This window comes from Rattus norvegicus, chromosome 20, assembly GCF_021556685.1.
Source record: "Rattus norvegicus strain SHRSP/BbbUtx chromosome 20, alternate assembly SHRSP_T2T, whole genome shotgun sequence".
Lineage (NCBI taxonomy): Eukaryota > Metazoa > Chordata > Mammalia > Rodentia > Muridae > Rattus > Rattus norvegicus.
In genome coordinates, this window is record NC_141553.1 from 10,461,976 (window position 1) to 10,475,626 (window position 13,651).

The window sequence follows — 13,651 nt, forward strand, 5'->3', positions numbered from 1 at the left end:
CCGTCACTCGGATGCCCTGTGTGGCACAGCACATGGCAGACAGGCTCTGGTCAGAGAGTGCTGGAGTTGCTGCTCTCTGGGGGGATGTCAGCCTGGGTCGGGACACTCTGACCTGGCTCTGTATGGCCTGGTAATGACAGCAGACGAGAGCTGGGACTTCCGGGAGGCGCCCACTGAGAAGTCTTTCCACTGCTAGGGTGCACCCGTGGAAAGATGGTTTTGGGAGTGAGGAGAAGGCAGAGGGAGGTTTTCATGAATCACAGGCTGGCCTTAGCCTCTGTAGAACGAAGAATAACTGTGAACCTGTCATCCTCTGCCTCCACCTTCTCAGTGTGTCATGGAGCTCGAGTCCCTGCATAGCTGCAGCCCCCTGTCCGGCAGCCCTTACCACCAGACTGGAGTGTCAGGCTTCGACTCCTCCCCTTTCACCCTTACTTGGGGTGTTGTATGAGGTGGAGTGTGTCCTCAGGGTGCTTAGCCCTCAGGGTGCCCTAGACAGACCACAGATCTGAACAGTTCTCCAGCCTTCCCAGGCCTGCTGAATCCTCCAGCCCTTTATTGCCATGCACTTGTAAGGAAAGCTTACCTCTCAATGCCCTGCTCGCCACCTTTCACTGCAGCAGGGCTTCTCTCTGACCCACACACCGTCTGTCTGCAGTTGCATCATGCCAGCTGCATTGGTGGCACCAGCAGCAGCCCGTGCTGTGCGGTCAGCAGCAGCTTTGTGCTGCACTGGCTTGCGTGCTACTTTCTTTTTTTTTTTTTTTAAACATTTATTTATTTATTATGTATACATCATACAGCTTTCTGCCTACATGTATGCCTGCAGGCCAGAAGAGGGCACCAGACCTGATTATAGATGGTTGTGAGCCACCATGTGGTTGCTGGGAATTGAACTCAGGACCTCTGGAGGAGCAGTCAGTGCTCTTAACCACTGAGTCATCTCTCCAGCCCCCTGCGTGCTACTTTCTTATTCTGTTGTGCTGGTCCTTATTCTGAAGGCTGTGGCAGAGGACACAGACAGAGATGGGAATAGTGGGGTGTGAGAGCTCCCAGGGTCCCCTCTAGTGTGGCACCCTCCGGGAACATGGAAGCTTCTTGACATAGTGGGGTACATGAACCCACACTGACAGTTGTGATCACCCTAAACTGTAGCCCCTCGGTGCACTGCAGAGGTTGGGATCTGTGTCCAGTCCCGGCCTGGAGGTGTAGGTCAACAGTCAACAGTTTAGTCCTTATCAGTGTGAACACTCTGAGGACTGTAGGGCTTGCATGATGAAAAAACGGGAATGAACCCAAGTGCCAGGCGTACCGTCAAAAGGTTAGTCTGCCCGGGGTTTCAGCACACGCCTCGCTACTGTAAGCAAGCCCAGGAGAGCCTTGGGAACGCCCCATCTGAGTGGTAAGCTATTCTGTGTGTTGGCATCTCAAGGCCTTGACGTTATTTGTCGATTGTGTGAAAGCTTCAATTGCAGTTGAACCAGGATCTCAGCATCTTGCATCAAGAGGACGGCTCCTCCAAGAACAAGAGGGGCGTCCTGCCGAAGCACGCCACCAACGTGATGCGTTCCTGGCTCTTCCAGCACATAGGGGTGAGTGTGCACTGGCTACACCACGAGGGACCCTGGGATGACTGCCCTCCTGGCTGTGTCCCTGGGGAGACTGACTAGCGCTGATTGCAGCCTAGGTCTAGGTGTTGATACTATGCTGCGGCCACAGTGGGGATTGAGCACAGGTCCCTAATAATGGCTTCAAGAAACTTAAAATGCGGCAGGGATCCCCACTGGTGGAAAGAGAATCAAGTCACTTGTGTGTCTTTGGGTCTGATGGGGCTGACTGGAGAAGAGGCAGAGGAAAGGACGTCGGAACAAACAGGCCAGCCATGGATCCAAGAGGGAGATGCCGGGAGCCACGGGCACATTTGGGCACAGTGAGGAGAGCCCATTTAGTTTATTAGTTTATTTAGTTGAAAATGAGTGACCCAGGCGGAAAGGGAGCACACAGTGTATGTGATAGAGCTGCCAGTGAGGGTGTGTCGGGTAAAGGACAGGAAGTGACGACCAGTGCAGTGATTGTGTGTGGTGCCAGTCAGGGTTCCTCACAGAAGTGCAGCATTGGGAGCGCCCCCTCCCTATTCAGCTGTCAGTGTCTTAGCACACTTCCCCTTAGTGAGTTTTTGATTTCTCCATCAACCCTGTCATAAGGACCAGTGAGGACCCCTCTCCTGTCAGGCTGTGCTGCCGATTCTCCTTGTCCTCGTTTCTTTACAGCACCTAGGTATCTAAGCGGTGGGCCGCAGTGACTACTGTCTGAGGCTGGCTCCGTGCTTCTGTGTCTGACCGCACTTCTCATCTCTTGTTTTTACATGTGTTCTAAGGACAGGCAAGTGCTTTCCTCTGGCTAATTTCTGGAACAAGCTCTCAGTGTGTGGCTAGCTGGCCTCAGACTTGCTGCTCTCCCGCATCTCGGTGCTCATGCTGCAGGTTTGCACAGCACTGCTGATCCCATTAGTTTATGAATTTTGTGTAGGACAGTGGTTCTCAGCTTTCCTAACACTGCGACCCTTTAATACAGTTCCTCATGTCGCGCTGACCCCAACCATAACATATTTTCATGGCTACTTCTTCCTTTTTTTAAAGATTTATGGGGCTGGGGATTTAGCTCAGTGGTAGAGTGCTTACCTAGGAAGCGCAAGGCCCTGGGTTCGGTCCCCAGCTCCGGAAAAAAAAAGAACCAAAAAAAAAAAAAAAGAAATCACTTCCTAGACAAGGCTGGCCTCAAATCCACAGAGATCCACCTGCCTCTGCCTCCTGTGTGCTTGGGTTAAGGGTGCGCACCACCCTACCTGGTGATACTGCTTTTTTACAGGTGCCACTCACACCGGGGCCCAGCGCTCCAAACTAAGGGATTTGACCCTGTGGTTCTAGAGAGCGTGGCTTCTTTGTCTCCACACACAGCAGTCATCAGTCCTGAGGAGTGGTTTGGGTTGTTTTGTTTTGTTTTAGTGGAATCAAAATTATTAGAGTATGTCCAGGCGTTCTGATGCTTATTTCTGGCTTAGGTTTGGGCTAGCCTGGGTATCATTCTTGGTGTGTGCATGTGTGTGTGGAGACCGGGTGTCAACACTGGGCGTCTCCTCCGCTGCTCTCCAGCTTCCGTCACCATCCTGCTCCGCACAGGGATTCCAGGCCACTCGCCATGCTCAGGTTTTACATGGTGCTGGGTCTGAGCTCAGATCTTCATCCTGGTCAGAGGCACTCCACACACGGAGCCATGGCCCAGCCCCTCGTTCTGCTTTCAGTTTTGTTTTCAGTGAAGTGTTCTGAACATGCGTCAAGGGAAGACAGTAGAGCGGACACTCTCTACCCAGACTGGCGCTTAGTTCGTTTCTTTACCGACCACATAGGTATCAGTCTGCTTTCCAAAATTATAATCGACATCTGGGACAGCCACCTCAAAGGGGAAAGGGTTTGCGTTGGCTCACAGTTTTAGAATCCCAGCCCGTGATTGGTAGCATCATGATTGTACGCCTTCGGTGGGGGTATCTAATGGCTATGGTGGGACATAGAACAAAGTACGCACCTCACAGCCAGGAGGTAGGAAAGGAGAGGGTTGGCTTCCAGTGTGCCTTTTAAGGGGACAAGCCCCGGTGGCATAAGGTCCTCCCCTTTTCACCAGCTCACAACAGTAGCAGCACAAGGGGTGGTCAGGGTGAGTACTTCAGCTTCATGTGAATCCAGCAGACTTGACCATGAGAAAGCGCTCAGTGATGTCAGCCCACCCAGGCGTCAGTTTATTCTCATGGTTGAGGTAGGTGTCATGTGTCACTCATGCATTAAATCTCAGTTGATACAGATGTGCTGTGTCAGGGCTCCGCTGACGCTGGGCACAGAGGACACCCCAGGCAGGGCTGCAGCTCGCACTGCCATTCCTGCTACTTGAGCACCGTGGGACCCTGGCTGACTGACTGTCTTCTCACCACACACTGACGGCTGCTCTAGTGCTGGATATTCTCGGAAAGAGCTGCTGCCTTCCTACCTGAATGTTTCCAAAACAAGGACTTGTGAGGCTAGAGTCCAGTGTGCTCATGTTGTGGTGACCCCCAACCACAATGTTATTTTGTTGCTACTTCAGAACTCTAATTTGGTTACTGTCAGGAATTGTAATGTAAACGTCTGATATGCAGGGTATCTGATTTGTCACACCCAAAGGGGTCACGACTTACAGGTTGAGAATCACTGGCCTAGATAATCTTGGGTTTCCCTTTCTAAAACAGGAAAGCCCATGGTAAGGGTAACTGTCTCTATTTTTAGCATCCCTACCCCACCGAGGATGAGAAGAAGCAGATTGCTGCTCAGACAAACTTGACACTGCTTCAAGTCAACAACTGGTAAGATGGCTGCTCCCACACCGCACCCACCCCTTCGCCAGAGCCCGGTCTCCTGACGTGTTCTGCGCTGCGTCAGGGACTGCGGCCAGACACAGCGTGGGTTGGGTATACTGGCGTGTGTTTTTACCTGTCCAGTGTGCTGACCCAGTGACCCTCTGCTCTCCTTTAGAAACTTGCACCTTTAACCCAGCACTCAGGGGGCAGAGCCAGTGGATCTCTGTGGGTTTGAGTCCAGTCCTGTGGTCTATGTTCTGAGTTCCAAGAGAGCTTTGTCGAGAAACTCCATCTCAAAAAAAAGCTGTACTATTACTCTCAGCCCACAGCTCGGGGACCCAGTCCCACACGAGTCTGCAGTCATTCTGCTGCGTGGCAGGACTTAGAGGTATTCCCCAGAAAGGCCCGCCTAGAGAAGCCCCCCGTGCTTACAGGCGAAGCGTCTCTGCTGAGCTTGGGTCACACTGTTGGGTGGTCGGGGGCCTGGGCAGGCGCTCCCTGTTGTGAGAGCCAGCATCCATCAAAGTAGTGCACACGTGACGGCTGCACTCTGCTGTCCATCCTGTGTCTCCCTGTCTATGAAGTTGTCAGCTTCATAGAATTAGCATGCATAAGCACACGCTTCCACTCGGAAGCATTCCTGGCCTCATATCATAGCTGTGCCACCGTGCCTGCCTGTTGCAGTTCTGGAATAACCGTCAGTCAGCCTGTTTAGTCACACAGAGGTGCAAAGGCGTTGCATTTGGTTCATTATTTATTATTTGATTAGTAATTATTTTGATCATGCTGCCTGAGTCCTTTCCTACTAAATCCTTTAAATGCAATGCTGGCAAACATGTCCAGGGATCAAGCATGTCACTATGAATACTGGGAACTGTTCTTAGCTGGCTGACCCTCTGCCCCCTGCCCCCTCTGGTGGGGTTATTGGTGACATAGTATCATGCTGTGTAGCCCAGGCTGGCGCTCCTCCTGTGACCATCTGAGTGCCTCTGTGGTTATTTTTACCTGGTTACAACATGGTGTCACATTTAGTTGATGCGTCACCCACTGACAGATGTTCCGAGAGGCGACTGGTGCTGCTGGGCCTTCTGTCTATTGGACCTCGACCTCCCCATCCACTTCCTAGGTCCCCACCTTGCCTCTCTGCCCCCTCGCAGGACTGTCTGCTCTGGAAGGATCAAAACCAGCTTTCGGTGTTTAAAGCTAGTGAAGTGGCCTTGGAGCTGGAGTTGTAAAAGCTCCTCATGTCTGTAGCCCCTCTCACTTGGCTGACCTTCCTCTTGTCACGTGGGGGTGGGGATGTGCCCAGTGTTAGCACCGGCCTCTGAGCACCCAGTGAAGCCCTGAGATGGCAGCCGGGGCATTAATTGTCCTCAGGTTGTTGGGTAGGAATCTAGGACTTCCGTGACCTGTTCTCATCCTGATACTGCACAGATGAGGGTTCTCAGAACCTGAGCACAAAGGCCGGTGCTTGTCTCTGAGTCCAAGACATTGTCTGGCTCCTGTGGAGGGCTCATGTGAATGTAGGGTGGGCCAAGCCCCTCATCCCTCTCAGCGCTGAGGAGGGTGAGCAGAGCAAGCCTGTCACAGGCTTGTCACTCCAGGTTCTGATGCGATTGGAGCAGGGTCACCAGGAGAGCCCCAGGCAGCAGGTGTCCGCCCTAACAAGCCAGCATCTGTGTCAGGAAAAGCTGACTTGGGGGTCTGGGCTCCTTCCTGTACCCCACTCGCCACATTCTCATGTTTAAAGTGGACTACTTTGGTGTCCTGGAGGCCAGAGGTTAAGCTGTGTCTTCTTAGCATGTAGTCAGTGGGAAGCTGTGTCCAGCCTGGTCAGCTCTTCTGCCTGCTGCTCTGTCTGTCTCTGTGGTTCACAGCTCAGGTGAGTTCTTGGTCTCACAGAGCAGCAAGACCTACAGTGATTTCATCACGGCGTTCGAGGGCTTCGCTGCTGGGGTGAGGGGCAGGCAGTCCCAGTCTTCTCGTTTGAAATCGTCTTCTTTACACATCCTTTTATGTGTGCATGATGGGGTGGAAGATCACATGTGCTGTGACACGCGTGTGGAGGTCAGAGGAGAACTTAATGGAGTCGGCTCTGCCTTTGCACCTTCTGTGAATCTGGAAATGGAACTCAGGTCAGCAGGGCCTGTACCAGTTGAGCCATCTCACTGGCCCCAAGACACACTTCTTACCCCAGACCCCAGCCTGTGGTGACCACAGAGCGCTGATGGTGGCTCAGCCTGCTGCTGGTAGCACAGGCGGAAGAAGGTTCTGCAGCATAGCCCCTAGAGGCTCCCTACATTAACATCTCTAGTCTTCAGAGAAGAGTCAAGTCCATGGGTTCATGTTATTGTGAATATATAATTATATATAATCCACAGGAGTGAATTAGACAGGTTAAACCATGACAGCATCATGGAAAAAATGCTTTTCCTCCTCCTCCTCTTCCCCTTCTCCCTCCTCTCCCTCCTCCTCCTCCTCCTCCTTTTTCTCTTCTCCTTGTGTAGCCCTGGCTGTCTAGAACTCACTCTGTAGACCTGGATAGCCTCGAACTCACAGAGAGATCCATGTACCTTTGCCTCCCAAGTGCTAGGGTTAAAGGCATGCGCATGCCACCATGCCCAACTAAATTAAGTTTTTAAGAAAGATCTGCCCCGCTTTTCTGTAGACCTAGACAGTCTGTGCTTGTTTGTCACTTGTTCCTCTTGTCAGCATGGCTCCTAAAGGACGCCGTCCTGTCCCAGATCCTCACAAGCCGTTTGGCTTGGGTGCCCCTCTGTCCATGCTCAGGTTCATCAATGCCCGAAGACGGATTCTCCAGCCAATGTTGGATTCCAGCTGTTCAGAGACTCCAAAAACAAAGAAAAAGCCTGCTCAGAACAGGCCAGTTCAGAGGTTTTGGCCGGATTCTCTTGCATCAGGAGTGGCACAAGCAACACCCGGAGAGCTCGCCATGTCGGAAGGTACGTCCGCCACTTCAGGTGGTAAAGGTGGGGACAACAGCCAAGTCAGCTGCTTGTCAGCCGTGAGCCCACGCAGAGCTGTGTGCCTGAGTACAGGCCCCTGTCTTTGCATCTCAGATTCAAGGCTGGGAAGACGGCTCACTGGGTAAAGGCATTTGCCACCAAGCCTAATGACCTAAGTTAGGATCCCAGGGGAGGACCAACTCTCACAAGTTGTCCTCTGACCTGCACACCAGGCCTAAAGTATATTATACTCTCACATGCTCATGGAAGTGAGCAAGATGGGAGGAGATGGTCACGGGTGGGTGTGGAGGCTCACCCGGATGGGGTGAGAGGGAAGTAAGGCATGTCTGCTGCCCGTGAGAACAGGTGCCCGTCTCCAGGCGTCCTCTGCACAGCGCTCTCCTCCATCCAGGTTTGCTTTGCTCTCCAGCCTCAGCATGGACAGCAGTCAGGCCTGTTCACCTGGCCGCTTTCTTTGTGCCCGTCTCTTGCTTTTGACCTCCTCCTCCTCCTCCTCCTCCTCCTCCTCCTCCTCCTCCTCCTCCTCCTCCTCCTCCTCCTCCTCCTCCTCCTCCTCTCCCCGTCCCAGCCATCATTCCGACGTGTCTCCAGCAGCAGCCGTTTGCGTGAGCTCTGCAGAGTCTGGCTTCTTTTGTATGTGATGAGTTTTGTTTTGGGACAAGGCCCAGGCATGCTGCCCTGGGTGGCCTTGAACCCCTGGGCTCTGGCTAGGGTATGCACACCTGCAGCTGGGTGTGTGTGAGTGTCTGTGCAGAGCCCCATCTTCCCCACCCCCATCCCCATCTTCTTCCTTCACTATGGCAATATTCTGCTATGTGCAAGGAGCTTTGGGGACAGTTTTTAATTTATGTTTTTGGAATGCTAGATGTGGAACCACTGGCCTCACTGCTACTGTCCCACTGAGCCCACCCCAGCCCCCACGCACGTGAGAGTGTGCGTGCGCCCACACACACACATGCACACAGCAGTCATTGGCATTGGTGTTCTTTCCTATCTGCTTCATGCTGAGTTGTCTCTGGAATCCTTACTGCCACTGCCCTTCCTTCACATGACACTGATCCTGTACAACATGACTTTCTCTTAGTCGTTCTATATACCTCAGCTTTCCAGAAGTGTGTGGGGGTTTTGTGCCCTCCTTTCCTGACTGACACGCAGGTGTAGGCTGAACAAGCAGGCCAGCTGTGCTAAGTGCTTTGCTCTGAGGACCTCGAAGGCAGTGACACTGTGTGCTCTGCTGCAGGTGCCGTTGTGACCATCACCACACCTGTAAACATGAATGTGGACAGCCTTCAGTCCCTGTCCTCAGACGGGGCCACCCTGGCGGTACAGCAGGTCATGATGGCGGGGCAGAGTGAGGACGAGTCGGTGGATAGCACAGAAGATGAGGGTGGCGCCCTGGCACCCACACACATCAGCGGGCTGGTGCTGGAGAACAGCGACTCCCTTCAGTAGGAACGGAGTGGAACGGCCAGTGTGGAGCCTGGACGCCGGACTCTTTACTGTTTGCACAGCAAACATTTTACAGTTTTCTTTGTAACATGTTTTATATGTAGATATAGAAGAGTGCACTTTTGTATCTCACAGCTTCAAGACGTCTTCGCTGGTGCAGCAGCTTCCTTCAGATGTGCGTGTATGGGTTTTTAATGCTAGAAACGTGATGAGTGGCCCCTGCCCCTTGAGTCCCTGACGAGATTAAGGAACAGTGCTGCCATTTTCTAAAAAATTATGCAGTTGCAATTGAGTTCTGTGGTTTACAGCAGGTCTGGGGGCTGCTGCCAGTGTCGCCCACGGGTCTGAAAGATGACCTGCACTCGGGCTGCAGAGCGAGAGGACGCTGGCCCTGGTGGGCGGTGAGTGCTCACAACACACTTCAGTTCTCTCGGGCAGCATTTGCCTGTTTCATTTGCTATATAGAAAAAGAAACTCCTATTTTTACCTTGCTGGGATTATTGGATAAAAAGCTATTTTTATAAATCAGTTATTAATTGGATTATGACTATATTGAGGATAAATTTCTAGAGAAGCAACAGCACACGCTTGTCTTTCTACTCGGAAAGTTGTGAAAGGCAGCCACCCATGCATGGCCTCCTGCTCCCTGCGGAAGAGGAGGAGGCTCACCTTAGCTGCTAAAAGGGAACAACTGTCACGTGAGCTTTGATATCTCCAGTTTCTGTTCATATATGATGTGCAGATTGTGTTTTACACTCGCTGTAGCATCTCACAGAGTGTGCTAGCATCTCACAGAGTGTGCTAGCATCTCACAGAGTGTGCTAGCATCTTACAGAGTGTGCTCTGTAGGACGTACGGTTAGTGAGGGCTCTGCCGTGCCTCGTCTGACTGCAGTTACGTGGCTGCCGCCTGGCCATGTTAACTGGGTGGTAATTTTAGATTTTTTTTTTTAGTTAAAACCCGTTATACATAGAATGTTTATTATAAACTAATATAAAGTGTGCTCTACACCACTGGCTCAGAGCTGGGGTAAACAGCAAACCCCTAAACTGTCCTTCTGACTAGAAGACACCTGGAAGTTAGAACTGTGGAGGTGCCATGGCGGTGGGCCACTGGTGGCTCTCACTGCCACTCCCCTCCTTCTTGGGTCCTCCCCTCTCCGTTCCCACTCCAGCTTCAGGACAGTTTGGGAACTTCATTTCCCAGTGTCAAGGCAGAGCAGACTGTAGGCTGAGGTCTGGTTTGATTCATTTTGGTTTACTTGGGAAGCTTTCTCTTAGGAAACAAGTGCCCGCTTCATGCTGAGCGTCTGTTTCCACAGTGCGCCGAGGCCCACCTGCTGAAAGGGAACCGCTGTGCCTTGGGCCCCATGGGTGGTAATTGCTTATGGACCAAGGTTACCCTAAGGGGAGCTCGTTAGCCAATTCACACTTTTCTGGAACACTTCACAGTCCCCCCAAATGTCTTGATTCTCTTCAGCCATTGAGCACACCTGGACAGCCAAGTAGTCAGCACGAAAAGTGGGGGCTCCTTTAGAACCACTTACGGTGCCTCCACTACAAGAAAAAGAAAACAGCAAAATAAACAAAACCTAAAAGCTCCCAGCAACTCCTTAGAGGAGAGAAGGACATCTTAAGCAGCCCTTCTCCTCCCTATTCACGACTGCTTTAGGATTTAAGTCAGGCGCACGGAAGCCTCACAGTCAGCTGGCTACACTGGGTTTAGAGCAGAGGTACATCACCCTGCGAGCCCTGCAGAAGTCTGCCACTCCCCTCCGCAAAGGATGCACAGCCCCTGCCGTCCCGCCTCTGTCCCAGCTGCTCTAGCTGGGATTTGAACACCATGACTCTCGTGTCCTTCCCAGTTGAGATCATCTTCCCTAAGCACTGAACTCTCACCTGCTAACCCCAGAGGAAACCATGAAGATCATAAGAGATCCTGGGCATGGTGACACACTCCTGTTATCCCAACACTCAGGAGCCTGAGACAGGAGGTAAGCCTGGGCTATTTAACTTGACCCTGTCTAAAAAAAAAATAAAAAAGGGTTGTAAAAGAGCTGGCACAGGGTCATATCCTTCCACCTCCCCATGCATAGAGATGCATAGAGTGAGTCCTGTGAGGCAAGCCTTGCTGGTTCATAGAGTTCCTGTCCAGCAGACTTGTCTCCCCGTTGCACCTTTTCAAGACACCTGATTACTGGGCATTGTGGCATTTGCCTGTATACAAGCACTTAGGAAGCTGAAGCAGGAGGATTGCTGGGAGGTTGAATCTGCCTCTGGTGCCTAGGGAAACCCTGTCTCACAAAACCAAGCAAAATTCCTGCTCTCCTTTCCCCTGGCCAGTGGAGAAAACCTGAAAGTACATCTCCTTTGAGCTTTGTTTAAATGGCCGGATTCTAGCATTCGTTCCCGTTAAAGTTCTCCCTAACATTGGAGCCCTTTGAATGTCTTCTGAGACCTACAGTCAACCCGTGTCATACCTGCTGTTTGGCTGCCTAGCAGAAAATCTAGACTGGTTGACCCACCCATCTGGTGGGCTCCGGTTTTCTGCTTCCTTGAGTCCAGATTGTCGAATAGAAGTGTATATGCAATATGCACCGTGACCCTTCCCGCTAGGGCTGATGGGCCACTGTGTAGCCTGCTGCGTGGCCGGCGCACCTGTGGGGGCTGCGGGAGACTTGCTCCTCCCCCATGGCTGGCAGGGAACGCCCATCCCGCAGGCCCCTCCCACAGGTAGTGACGGAACCCGCAGGCTGCCTTCTTCAGTTAAGTTCCGTCTTTGAAACTGACAATCTTTAAAATGTGAATACTGTAACAATATGTTTTCTTGGATTGTTGTCTTTAAAAGGATTTTTTGTGAAGCAACTGATTTATCAAAGAAAAAAAATTAAAACCAGAAACATGCCTCGTGGCTGATTGATTCTGTAAAGCTTGTGCCACCAAAGCGGACTTCTTCACTCCTAGGCGAGACTCTCAGAGTGCCGTACATCTTGCAGTGACAGTGAGGGTGGAACAAGCCGAGGCTACCCAGCTGTTCAGCCACATTCACACCTTCAAGGGTGTGGGCTTCCATTAGTTGGCATTTTTTAAGGAAAAAGTTGTGAAGCCGATTTTTCATTGTAACTTTTCATACGCCAAACTGTTTTGACGTAACAGGAGAATGATTCATGGGTGCAGACCTGTAACCTTTGCTGGTCCCACACTGTAAAACCCCTTTCAAGGTGTATCATGGGCACATCCAGGTGGACAGGATATGGTCCAGGGGTTGCAGGTCCCCAGCTTGTGCTTAGAGCAGTGGACCAAGGGGCCTCTTTCCTTCAGAAGTGTGTCTGAGGGCTGGGGGTGAAGCTCTCACTTGCCTGGCATATACAGAACCCTGGGTTCAGTGGCCAGCACCCATAAATGCGGCATAACCCCATAGTCCTGGCAGTTGGCAGTTAGAGGGTCAGGAAAGCAGAAGGCCACGCTCAAACCTGACTGCATCCTAAATCTGAGACAGGAGAGACCTTCTCAGACAGAAGGACATCTGAGATTAGGACTCTGGGTGGCCAGTGGCAGGAAAGGAAGTATTTGACTTTCAGAAGGAAGAGGCCTGCCGTTGTTGTCTGCTGTCTGAGGTGAGTAGATGAGACCTTGGGCCACCAATACCAGGCTCTCAAGGGTTTCCTTGGTGAGAAGGGAGAATCTGGCATCTAGTCGTCATCGAGCGTTAAAGTGACGTCCGTGGCTAACAAGATCCAACCTAGCTATTTAGACAGACACAAGCAGGTGAATGGTGGCCTAGCAGATACTTCAGGTAGGCGACACGTTTGGATTAGAGCTTAGGGTTTCGCATTTTGTTGACTTATACAGTGCTTAGCCCGCAAGCCTTCCTGTAGACTCAGAGGAAGCCTTTGCGTCACAGTTATGTGTCCCTTGTGCTGTCGGATCTCTAACCTTTGCTGGGTCCTATTATGAGCCTCTTCCCTTTTTCAGACCTAAATGTTGCCGGTACAGTGTCTCATGCCGATAATCCCAGTATTTGGGATGCTGAGGCAAGGGGATTGCAGTTCCAAGGATAGCCTTGGCGACAGCACATGGAACTACAGAAGCCGTAAAAGCAATGTTTAGTACATTTGGAGACTTTGCCAGGACTTTGATGGATCAGGTCTCTATTTTCATCTTGGTGGATGGTGCTGTAGTACATGCTGACATTCATGGCCTGGATGGTACTGCCACCATAGAGTCGGTTGTGCTAAGGTCTGGGACCCTGTTAGACTCTTCCCTCCCAGTCTTTTCCTTTCTGGCCTCTTGATGGTCTGGAGGGCCGGCGTGACCCGAGCTCAAGGAACGGTCTGGTAAATATTTGATAGGCAAGCAGCAGTTAGTGGCATAGTCTATACGAGGGTTGCCATTCTGAGTCCCATTGTTTGATCTCCGCTTGGCCATGTAAAAATAGCAATGGTAATCATACCTGGACAGGTTTTGATTGTTTTTTGAAGATGTATCTGCTTATGTCTTATGTATCTGAGTGCTCTGTTTGCATGTTTGCCTGAATGACAGAAGGGGACTAGACAGAAGAGGGCATCAACTCCCATTATAAATGGTCGTGAGCCACCATGCGGTTGCTGGGAATTGAACTCAGGACCTCTGGAAGAGCAGCCAGTACTCTTAACTGCCAAGCCAGCCCAGTTTTTAATAATTGTACTTGTATGGGTGTTTTGCCCGCACGGATGGCCTAATGCCCATGGAGGCCTCAGATTCTCTGGAGCTGGTGTTGCAGATGGTCGTGAACCACCATGTGGCTGCTAGGAGTGGCCCTCTGGAAGAACAGCCAGTGCTCCTAGCAGCTA

At 51.6% G+C, this 13,651-nt stretch overlaps 1 protein-coding gene across 19 annotated transcripts in view; it reads left to right on the plus strand.

Annotated features, from left to right (window-relative positions):
- The window catches only part of Pknox1 (PBX/knotted 1 homeobox 1), a 42,190-nt gene extending 30,466 nt beyond the window's left edge, over window positions 1-11,724 (plus strand). For 16 of the 19 annotated variants that reach the window (XM_087597115.1, XM_087597107.1, XM_087597116.1 and 13 more), the window contains 4 exons: window positions 1,464-1,592; window positions 4,314-4,390; window positions 7,175-7,347; window positions 8,612-11,724. In XM_087597115.1, coding sequence (XP_087453241.1) covers window positions 1,464-1,592; window positions 4,314-4,390; window positions 7,175-7,347; window positions 8,612-8,823 — 591 coding nt within the window. In that variant the 3' untranslated portion in view covers window positions 8,824-11,724. 19 annotated transcript variants of the gene reach the window in all.
- Window positions 11,725-13,651: the final 1,927 nt, after the last annotated feature.